Source organism: Gavialis gangeticus, unplaced genomic scaffold (assembly GCF_001723915.1).
Source record: "Gavialis gangeticus isolate Ggan-Ray unplaced genomic scaffold, GavGan_comp1, whole genome shotgun sequence".
In the NCBI taxonomy this organism is placed as follows: Eukaryota; Metazoa; Chordata; order Crocodylia; family Gavialidae; genus Gavialis; species Gavialis gangeticus.
Genome location: NW_017729022.1, coordinates 74,490,982 through 74,502,953, shown reverse-complemented (window position 1 = coordinate 74,502,953; position 11,972 = coordinate 74,490,982). Strand labels below are relative to the sequence as shown.

The 11,972-nt window shown below is 44.9% G+C and overlaps 1 protein-coding gene across 1 annotated transcript in view; it reads right to left on the bottom strand.

Annotated features, from left to right (window-relative positions):
* The window catches only part of SVOPL (SVOP like), a 47,515-nt gene extending 38,869 nt beyond the window's left edge, over nt 1-8,646 (bottom strand). The window contains exons 1-4 of the mRNA XM_019515396.1: nt 8,348-8,646; nt 3,485-3,616; nt 1,384-1,475; nt 221-319 (exon numbers count right to left, since the gene is read on the bottom strand). Of these exons, the coding sequence (XP_019370941.1) occupies nt 221-319; nt 1,384-1,475; nt 3,485-3,563 (270 nt within the window). The 5' untranslated portion in view covers nt 3,564-3,616; nt 8,348-8,646. The remainder of the gene's footprint in view (nt 1-220; nt 320-1,383; nt 1,476-3,484; nt 3,617-8,347) is intronic.
* Nucleotides 8,647-11,972: the final 3,326 nt, after the last annotated feature.

Here is an 11,972-nt window from a genome sequence, read left to right as displayed (position 1 = left end):
GAAGGGTTCCATGGATTTCTCAGAGATGGCCCAATTTTGCAATTTCCACAAAATCCATGCAGTTGCACTTTGAGTAGGTCCCTACTTATATGGCCCTCATTCCCATTGCAGCTGAGCTGTCTCTGCTCTTGTGAAGTGTGTAATAAAACTAAATCAACAACCATACGCCAACAATGGTACAGAGAGGACAGGCTAAAGAGGGATGATGTGAGCCACTCACCGTTGTCACTAAAGCCACCTGCCAATCTTGAAGCTGCCACTCACAGCGGATGACTGGAGAAACAACAGCTATTAGCATGATCTCCATGGCTTCAGCCACCTTCAGGAACAAATATATACATTAAGCAAGGGCGGGATCCAACCTCAGCAAAAGAGCAATGTTTCTTATATGTTGGGTAAGAAAGTCCAGTCAGGCTAGGGCTGGAACCCAGGTGCTCTGATATGTCAAGGACATTCATTTGGATAACCGGACAATCTGGATAATCATTCAGGGAGAATGGACGTAATAGGGAACCAGCATCTCCTCCACCCTCCCGGAAAACAGAGTATGTCAAAGCCTCTCTGCAGTATGCCTGATCTCCACTGATATAATGACTGGGAGTTATAGGTCCTCCCTGCAGTACAAAAGCTGCCACTGATGTCCTGGACTCTCACAGGACAGAATCACTTACAAAGCAAGGCCAAGTGTGCAGGACCCAATCTTTATTGTCTTGCCTGAGAATCTCAGAAAAATGTGGCACCACAAGGAAGGCTTCTCACCTAATTTCTCACCTCTGGGTGGAGACTGAAAGACTCCTCCCCTGAAGAAGAGGCTCTGACCAAGTGGATTCAACATGGACAATGACAACCATTCTGTCCTTCGGACACTTTGAAAAGCAGATCACCTTGCTTAGGGCCACTTACACACTTTGGATCCTAACCCTATTTACGCATTTTTGAAAGACTAGGCCACCAAGTACAATGATACTTCACTTATTTAACATGCACAATCCTGTCTCTCTCTCACAGCTGGCCTCAGCAACAGAGACACGAATGTGCTGTTTACTCATAGCCAGTGAAGCCATTCCTTCCGCTCAAATGATAGCACCTTGTGCTAACAACAACATTTGGTACTGTCTCACTCCATATCCTTTGGGTCTAATGCTAGATGATAACAAGGGGCATTTGTATGCTTATTTGCACTGTGCACTAAACAATGAACAACCAGAAAGAGAGTGAATCAGAATAAATGCTGGCTCCATTTACACCCCTTGAACCCATTAACTCAATGGAGAGTGAGATCTGAATCCGTGCCACACAGTCCATGATTTCCATTCCACAACAGCAGGCAGGATACTGAAAACAGGACAGTTAGGATCAAGTTAATAGATGGTAAAAACCTACACCAGTGCTGCCCATAATCAGGAAAAGTGCTATATGAAACCTCCCAAACCCGATGGTTTCCACGGCTTCTTCCACCGTAAATGTCTTCTGCTCTAAACATTGGACAGAGAAAGAGAGAGAGAGAGAGTTAGCAGTGAGATCAGGCCTCAGTAGGTTTTTGCAGAACAGAGTACCTGCTTGCTCTTGAGGGGCTATGTCACATCATGAGAGGGTCAGAAATGCTGCCTACTACAGGCATACCTCATCAAATAAGCAGCACAAAGAATTAACTTAGGGCACAGAGGTCATGGTGACTGGATATTTCATGGATTAGATAAACTGTAGAGCTAAGCAGCAAGAACGAAGAATGTACAATGGAAGGAAAAGCACTTTAATGCCCATGGCCTTCATATGTTGGTTTTAGCTACTGTATGGGTGCATCTACACCAGATGGTCCATTGCCATAGCAATGAGCTAGTGATGTAGGTCATTGCTATGGGGATGTCGCATCAGCAGGCTTGAACCATGCCGCTGCAGCTACTGCACAGTAGCAATGAGTAGGGTCGGAGATGACCTATGCAGCACCAGGACTGAGCAGTACCAGTTGTTACTGTGCCATCATTTAGTACTGGCTTTAGCTAAAGCATGTACTAAATGACTGTGCAGTAACAACTGTGCAGTCAGGGACATGTGTAGACACCCTATGTATAGCAGCACTTAAAGGAGAATTGCCCAGCGATCAAGACACTAGCTTGGGATACAGACAACCTAGCTACCATTCCAAACTTTCCAACAGATTTCCCGTATGGCCTTGAGGAAAGTCACCTAAGGCCAGATTTGGGGGCCTAAAGTGGGGGTTTAGGCAGACTTCAGGCAACTACATTTGCAATCCTGAAACCCCCTACTCAGCTGTTCTTTGAAGCTGGAGACACCTAAACTCCAGAGACACCTTCCTATTAGAGCTTTAAAGCTCCCGACAGACCCAGAGTTGCATCCCTATGCACATGCAGAAGTTCCCTAGTCTTGACAGGGATGAGCAGTTCAGCACATATCGGTTGGCCTCCAGAAAGAAGGCATTGCTCCACAGAAAACCTAGAAAGATGAATCTGGTATGCATTCTCAGAGCATGCTGAACCCTTGCAGACAGGACTGGGCTTCCCACAAAATGTAATGGCAGACAGCACTGCTCTCTTTTGAAGTGAGCTGATGGAGGAAGTGGTGGAGGTGGCCTCTCTCATGTGAAATCCTAAAGGTTAGAAGGGTGTAGGTTGTAGCTGTGTTGGTCTAAGGATATAAGCAGACAAGGTTCTTTGGGTGAATCTGATATCTTTTATTAGACCAACTTAAATAGTTGGGGAATAAATTTTAGCAATTTGGGTTTAAAAACCCTTCATAAGGCTGAGAAAGTCTCTGCAGTTGGTGTGTGCTCTTACTGGATGGAATGAATACCTATTTAAGTCCGTCTAATAAAAGATATCAGATTCACCCAAAGAACCTTGTCTGCCTAGAGGTTAGAAGATCATCTGCTTAGAAGTAGGAGGCCTGGGTTTAACTCCTTCCTCTCCTGGAAGGGGTCACCCCAGGTTGCTGACTTCCAATGAGAGTGCCTCTGGGTGCCAAGCTAGAAGTTATTCTGGGTTGAGTCAGTCCTATAGATGGGATAAATGAATTTAAAATTCACTGGACTGACAGAGAGGGAGAGAGGGAGTGCAAAAGGTAACCTATGACCCTATAGCCTAGCTGTCATAGCACTCACCCAAGAGTGAGAAGACCTGGATTCCTAAGGGCCTTCATGCTATCTTTGCTTCCTCATCTTCAGCATGAACATGGCACAGCTTAACAGTGGGCCCTAACTCTGCTTGTAGGAATTGCTTTAAACACAAAGCCTGTTAGAAAGAACTAATCCTTGCCTGAAAGCCCTATTAGGGTAAAAAATCATTTGTTTAGTAGCTGTAACTGATTAGCCTCCCACATGAGGCAACGAGAGGGCTGGGTAATTCTTGCTCACCAAGTATACAGGGTCTGTAAGGGTGGACTGCAGGAAGCCAGCCTGACTGTCAACATAACCCTCCCTACTGAGATGTGAAGACGTCTATCCATAGGCCAGCTCACATGAACCAACCTTTTTTGGGTTCTTGCCTCTCTGTGCCCATTTCCTCCAATCCAATGTTACTTGTTGATTCTTTTGGTGCTTCGGCCATCTTCAAACCTCGGTGGTTTCCAGAATGTGACAAGAGAAAAGGCTCTGATCGCACTGCAAAGAAATCACAAAACTGTGTTAATAACAGGGCACAAAGCTGTTTCCAGTGCAAGGCTGGTGTTACTGAGGGCAGTTTCACCATGTTAGTTTTGGACAGCACTTACAGGAAGTGTCAAGGGTTTTGGGTTTCTTTTAATGCTGCTTGCTATGTGACTAAACAGTTCAGGGGTGATGGCACAGGACACTTAATACAGCTGGTAGAGGCCAGTAATCTCCTCATACACCTCATTGTTTTATTAAGGGAAGTCCAATGAATAACTTCAAGCTTCAGGATTATAGCAGAGGACCTATGATCAGGACTCCTATAGTCTTCTCCTGGATTGGTCACTAACTCTATTTGACCTTAACTATTTTGAGTCCAGTTTAGCTCACTCTGGGCACCTCAGGTTAATTGGCAAAGAGCTCTGAGATTCTCTAATGCAGGGACACTGACCACTATAAGCAGTTAATTTTGTCCATGTCTTTTTTCTCTTTTATTTAACTGTCTGCCTTGAGGCCGTCTTTCTCGCAGTCACAAATAATGCAACATCGTGTGTTCTGTGCTTTCTGCCTTTATCAACGTTAACTAATGTACCATAGTTTTCTTTCTTTTGAACTGGAATGTGTTTGTCACAGTTCACCTAGGAACACATGTATTGGTTCAGTTCTTGGTTAACACTGGCAGCTCATGGTCTCTGGTCTAATTACACTTCTATTTGATGTTAAGTCTCTGCCTTTTGGGCTGCATATTCAGGTTCCTTCAAGGAAAGGATCAATGAGGTAAGGAAGTGGTTGAGTGCATGAGTGCTGATGTTCTTCTTTCCTATGGTTGCACTAGGCTTCTCTGCAGCTGCTGTGAAGTGGAGTGCTGGTGGGCCTGTTCACAATGCGTTAGCTAGGAGTGATCATAGTCTTTTGTATTCCCAGGAAGATGACTTGTTTATCCTGCAGGCCACCCCAGGTGATAAGTCTGCAAATAAGGTTACTAGACACGGACAGGCAGAGAGAGAGAGAATGGAAATAAAAATTCCCAATATTATTGCATGTACTACTGACACACCTCTGTCTCACATGATTTTGTATTCCCAGATATTAAATCCCAATCCTAGCAGGGGCCAGTTTCTCAATGCTGAGAACCTGCATTCAGGATGCAGGGAAGAGAATGATGCTGGTCTTGTGGTAGATGCCTTTGAGATGAAATTCCTTTCTGCTTTTCTTGTGTCCTTGGAGACTCAAATTATGTTTCATTTTAGAAGCTACCAGTATTGGTGCAACAGGCCAAGTTGATAAGGAGGATCCTCCCTTCATCTATACAAAGGAGGGTCAGTGTCCATCCTAATATTGTCCCCTGCAGTGACCAGCACCTTCAGCATGATCTGGAAGGACAGCCTCTCAGGGTGAAGATAGCTACTCAGGTTGGGATTTTCCAAGTAGTATAAGGGCATTAGACTTTCAAAACATCCCTGTGTCTGTAAAAATGGAACTGTACTTACACTGCAGGACTGCTGTAAGGCTTACTTACCATTTGTTAAGCTATTTGAGGAGGTAAAGAGCTCTATAATTGCTAATTATTATTCTAATGTGCATTGAAATTAAGCCCAGCAGGTAGGAACATCCTGCCTGCGTATCAAAAGAGATCGCCCAGCTGTGTTCTTAAGCAGACTTTCTAAGCCCTTGGCGAACAACACAGCCAGTGTACTCTCTATGCAACCTAACCCCTCATTATGAAAGCAGCAAAACACAGTGTTATTGGTGTCACTCCTCAATGAAAATAAGATCAGAAGGTTCTTTTACAAAGATCCCCCAAAGCCAGATTCATCCCTCATCTCACATTCAACTGTCAGGGGCAGGATAGACACAGGCTGTGCTGCCGTTAGGGCTGACAGAGCAATTGCTTTTTACCCCAAACACCCCAACCCCTTTTTCCCCCTCCCCTGGACACTCCAAGACCAGCCACAGCCTGTTCTGCTAGTCGGGGAGATGAACTTAAGGGATGTCATTAACACTGCAAGGCTATAACTTCACCTACGTTTGCAACTTGGTCCAACTTTCATTGACTTCACTGGAAGTCTCCACTTCTTCTTTGGGAGTTGAGTCTGAGAGGGCGATACTAGCGAAGTCAATCCGTTGCCCATTCACCCTCTGACACACAGAAGCAACTTACTCTTCCCACCCCAAGAAGACTATGCCAGAAAAGACACAACAGAGGAGAGAAATGTTAGCAGTGAGCAGAGCACTGCAAAGGAAAATGCAGGGAGGCAGGTAAGAAAAATCAGAAAAGAAAATGGTCTGAAGAGTGATATCATCACCACAATGGTCCAGGATATATGTGAGAAGCAAGGGGTTTTTTTTGGCCAATAGCTTTTATTATTTCATTTTATAGTTGAGAGACATGTTAGCATTAATATCTGTCCTAACTACAGGGTAACCCAATAAGAGATAGCACTGAAAATACCTTTCTTTCTGAAAAAAAGTGAGACAGAGTTTGGACAGAAAAAACAAACTACAACATTTTCTAGAGATGCAAAATTTAAGATCAATTAGGTAAAAGGCAAAGCAAACACAGAAAGAAACCAGACTTACAGTATTCACCCTGAATACATTCAAAATTAGGTCAGCCCTGAATATTAAGGTAAGTGGATACTTAGTTTTAAGGAATGATAACTGGCTAACAGACGCCTTAATAAACAGCTAATCTGTTGTTCTAGATTAGGGGTCAGCAGCTATTTAGAGTAAGGGTGCTTGCAACCCAACTGCCACCACCTGCTGCCGCTCCCCCCGCTACAGGTCCTCAGCTGCTCTGATCCTCTCCCTGCTCCGTGTCCCCCTCTGCTTGCCAGGTAACACCAGAAACCATGGCAACAACCAGCAGGGACTGGTGGCACGGGCACAGAGGAGGAGGTTTTAAGTGGCTGCTATAACAAGTCCCCTTTAAATCATTGCATTGACATGGCCCATTAAATCACTGCTTTAAATCACATGGCCCTTTCAAATCAGCACCTCCTCACACCAAGCCAGACCTTCGCAGGCTGGATCTGGCCTACAGGCCACAGGCTGCTGGCCCCTGTTTTGAATCCAACAGATCAATGGGATGCTTATCCTTACACAGCTTATTACCATCTATAAACACCTTCTTCTGAGATACTTCCAACCATCCATAGCACATACTGCTCCTGCTTGTAACACCTATTCATCATTATAAACCACATATAAAAGAAAACAATGTGATGCATGATGAAAAATAACTATCCAGAACATGGGAAGAACACAGTGCCTCTCAACATACCTGAAATATCTTGTTTGCAACAATAAAGAGTAAATATGTGTCTTGTTCAGTTCCTTTTTCCTAAGTCACTCTGTATAGGCTTTCTGCCCAAAGTGCCACACAGCTGTTGCGCACCATTAAACAGCCCCTGCATCCCACAGAAAGAAGGTAGCTTTGCAGATATGAATGAAGCCATTCTGCTCTGTGTTTGGGGTGGCAGCTAAGCAACAGAAAATAATAAGCTAGGGAAGAGGAAAAAAGAAATGGAAGGTGTTATGGAATATTTAGCTTGCGAGATAATAGGGGTCTGAAAAAAACCCTGTGGAAGGGAAATCTCTTCTTGACTTCCACAAAGACCGGACTGAGTCTGAGGCAGTATTTTAGTATACTATTTCCAACAGGAAGGTAGCACGGCATGACAGTTTGGCAAATCAGTGTATTTGAGGCTATGCCTACACTTCAGATTGAAGCTATGCCTGCAGCTTGAATAGAGATACTTGAGCTCACTGGTTAGTGGTATAGCTCTAGTGGCATGGTCTCTAGCTGCCGAACACCTAGTCTCCCAGATTTAAAGCTAATATGGATAGGAAAACACAAGATGTAATTACATTTCTGGATTACACACTAGACAGTCAGTCTCCACTTCTCCCACACTGACTGGATGCTTACCAGTCAACACCCTGATAGACCTTTCTCACTGCCGTGTTGATGGTCTGGCAACACAGTGATCCACCTCCCAGCTACAAAGGGGCATGCTGCATGAAGGAAAGTGCAGATGATGAGTAATGAGAGTACCCACTCTCCGTTCCACATACACCCCCTTTCCAACTTCTTTCCAAGGGGGATCTCGGGCTGCACATTTCATGATAGACACTACCTCCCAGAAACACTTATGGTATTATATGCCCTACAATAGTGGCTGTATCTAAATACAAAAAGTAAAACCAGGGGAACTTTTCACCTATATGTGGAAATTTTTAACAAGCCTTCTACTGGGTACTGCTAAAAGTGTAGCTTGCATGCCCCAAATAGCAGCAAACTTGTCACCCTGGTACAACTGCTAGGGTCCACTGTACTTTGTTGGGAAGTTGCAAAAAATAGTTGTTTAGTGTTCCTAGGTCATTTTGAAAATATTAGGTGCTGCATAAGTGAAACATTAACTGGCAACAACAACAACAATAATGATGATATGCTTTATCTGAAGGGACCAGCCTGAGGGATAAATTTAGTGAGACAGAAATAAGAAAGAAAGGTTAAATGACCCACAATGGGATTAGTGGACAGATTCCTAAGCAGACAGCAATGGAGATCAAATAGAAGGAATAGGAAATGGAGCAGTATTCATCAAACCTACTGCCAATATAGGCTCTGTTACAGCAAAATAACACAACCCTCTGTTCATCATGTTCACACATTCAAAACCATGCCATCCCTAAAACAAGGCTCATTTTCAGGGTTTTCTTTGAGTGAAACTTTCTTACCTTAGTAAGAATAGTGCAAATCTGGGAAATTGTTGCTTTCCCTCTTTTTGGATATTTTTAAAATTCTGCTATTTTCCTCTTATTGCAGTCACTGCATTGCTGCTTTTGGGTCCAGCTTCTATAAATCAGCTTTCTTCATAGGCAGAAGGACATGTACCTCTCTTTCAACCTTTCAAGTCCAGCTTGTTTGAGTATTAAAGGTTTTTCAAGGTGTTTCCTCCGCCTTCCGAGATGGATGACTGTGCTCTCTGTATCTTAAAAGGTCAATTTCCCTTTAACCCTCCCCCTACAGGATATATATTTTAAAGGAGGACTTTCCACCAAAATATGCAGGTTGCTAACCCTGAGTTTCACCTCCTCTACAACAAAACCTCACCTGTCCCCTCTTAAAAGGGCAACACCACTTCAAACTCTTGACAGAATGACAAGCTTTGTAAAAGGAGCCAGGCCTTAACATAATGATAGTGTGTGCATGATTTCAGCCAGCTCACCAGAGTGTGTAAGACCCATTCATGTATACTTCCAGTTTAATAGAAGCACTGTGCCCTTCAATCTGAATTTATAACTTAACAGGTAGGGGAGGGCTATTATTTGGTGTTATGCCATTGCCTGACTGTCTCTAACAAGAGCAATTAAGGAAGGAACAAAGGAAAGAACCCATCACACAATATGTTTAAAGATTAGGATGGGGGTGAGTTCCAAATTACAGTCAATATTTGACTGAGATGAGTTTCTCTCTGTAGTAGAGCACTGCCTGCTCTTGAAGTACTTAGAAAAAAATCAATGAAATTCATAGATTCATAGTTGTTAGGGGCTGGAATGGACCTTACAAGATCATCAGGTCCTGGCCCCCTGCACTTGGGCAGGAAAGACAAGATGGGCCAAGGTCTGCTACAGAGACACATGGTAGAGTTGCCCAAGGTCACATAAGAAGTCATTGGCAGAGCCTGTGAACTCTACTCCTATTTCCTGAGTCCTTGCACAGGACCCTTATCCACAAGATAGGCTAGGAGAAAATTACCCAAATAAGGAACAAGAAAAACCAGTGAAGTTAGGCAAAAGGAGAACCCATTTTGTAGGCAAGCTGTAAATCATATCTTCTCGTTAGAGGCATATCATTGCATTTTTACAGCTACAAAAAGTCAGTAGATAACAGGTCACCAGACCTACTGAGTCTTCCCAGTCTAGTGTTGGTGTCAGCTTGGAAAGATGTGGGCACTGGCGTCCCTCAGGGCTCAGTTCTGGGGCCAGTGCTGTTCAACATCTTCATCAGTTATCTGGGTGAGGGGGTGGGAAGCCCACTGTCCAAATTCAAGGTTGACACAAAAATATGGGGTGAAGCTAACACCCTGGAGAGGAGGAACCAGATCCAGGCCAACCTAGACAGGTTAGGGAAGTGGGCAGAGAGCAACAGGATGCAATTCAATAAGGACAAGTGCAAGGTGCTTCATCTAGGGAGAACGAACTGCCATCATACCTATAGGCTGGGGGGCGACCTTCTCAGCACCACTGAGGCAGAAAGAGATCTTGGAATCACCATTGCCTCCAGGATGAACATGAGTCGTCAATGTGATGAAGTAGTTGGCAGAGCCAATTGCACCTTGTCTTACATCCGTAGGTGCTTCACAAATAGGTCCAGGGAGGTGATTCTCCCTCTCTATGCAGCACTGGTCAGGCCGCAGATGGAGTATGTGTCCAGTAATGGATGCTGCACTTCAAGCGGGATGCGGACAACCTGGAGAGGGTCCAAAGAAGAGCCATTCATCTGATTAGAGACCTGCAGGGAAGGCCCTACGAGGAAAGGCTAAGGGATCTTAACCTCTTCAGCCTCGCCAAGAGAAGGCTGAGAGGGGACCTTGTGGTGGTGTACAAATCCATAAGGGAGAACAACATGAAGTAGGAGACTATCTATTTACCTGGGCACCCCCTGGAACAACAAGAGACAATGGCCATAAGGTATTGGAGAGTAGGTTTAGACTGGACATTAGAAAAAAGTTCTTCATGGTCAGGGTTGCCAGGATCTGGAACGGGCTTCCAAGAGAGGTGGTGCTTGCCCCATCCTTGGGGGGTCTTCAAGACAAGACTGGACAGGCACCTGGCTGGGCTCACATGACCCCAGGTTTGGTGACCCTTTTTCTTGCCTGCCACGGGCAGGGGGTCCAACTAGATGGCCCACTGAGGTCCCTTCTGACCCTAGAATCTATTAACCTAGATGAAGCCACTTTATCAGGTCTATGTAATGGACAATGGGGATAGGGCACTGAATCTACAAGATGGAGAAGAAAATATGGAAGGAACATGTTGTTCTGAATGGGGCGAAGGGGAAATTATAACAATAACATTGCATATATTAAAATAGTAAATTCATAGTAAATAAGTCATCTCTGGGCTTTGCCTCACCAGTGTCTATGTAAGAAAGAAGAAAGTAGGCAACCAGATGATAGAGAAGTGACAGAAGGAGAGAGAAACTGTGCTTGGAGCATTTCCATGCTGCTGCTGAGATTGGTGCTGAGAAGCAGCACACCCCGACTACCTGCCTCTGCTCTCCACACACACCACACCCAGAAAGGAGGAGGTGAGGCTGCCCTTGGGATGCCTGCACTGCGTTCTGGATTGCTGCCTCAAGGATTCTTGATGACAGCAGCAGCTGCAGGAGCAGAGGGCATCCCCACCACAGCTTCCCCTGCTCAAACCTTTGGGTTTGGTATGTGGGAAGCGGAAGCAGGCGGGCAGGGTGGAAATTCAGGCCTGGTGTTGTCATACTGCCTCTAAAAGGACATAGAGCTTGGCTAATAGATCCTGAGAAATTAAGCCTGGATGTCTCAACAACACTCCTGTGTAACACAGGAGCCAAGTGGTTCCTGCTGCATCCAACCCACCAGCTTCCAGCTGAATTAGAGGATCTCTTTTAGAAATATATTGCCATTTGACTGAGCAACTTGGGGGGTGTATTTAGATGACACAAGGCAGTCCTGTGCATACAGAGACACCCAAGCTAAGGTTTGCACATGGTAATTCCAGAAGTTGTGTAGCTGCCTGAGTATGGTGCTGGGTCTGGACTACTGACTTCTAGTGAGCAGAATGGCATATTAGTCCATGTGCAGCACTGAGCCCATGTGGCTATGCCACTGCCAGCTCTAGAGCCCACTGATGCAGAGCTAGCTAGGGTGTCTGAAGATGGTGCTGCCTTGCACCAAATACACTCCAATAGGAAAGCCAGAGCTTTCATAACCAACCCAAGATACCTCAACACAGCTGTGAAGACACAGTCCAAGTAATAAAGAAGCCACCACTATCCCATAGGCAGCTGTTTGGAAAAGTAATCCTAATTGTGACAAACGTGCACCTTTGTTCCAGGCTGAATTCCTCTAGCTCAGTTTCTAGCCATTCCACATCTTATTAGGACCTTGCTGACTAATCAGTATCTTTTCCCACTTTAACTACTTAAAGATTGTCATTGAGTCTTCTCTTCCCTGTCACATCAGGGAGCTAAATCCCAGCTATCCACATTGTGTGGGGCCAGGGGCCATCAGCACCCTGGCCACACACTGTAGGAACTGCAGCCTCCCAGCAATATGCTGTGTGCACCATACACCATGCCATGTGCCCCTTCCTCCCACCATGG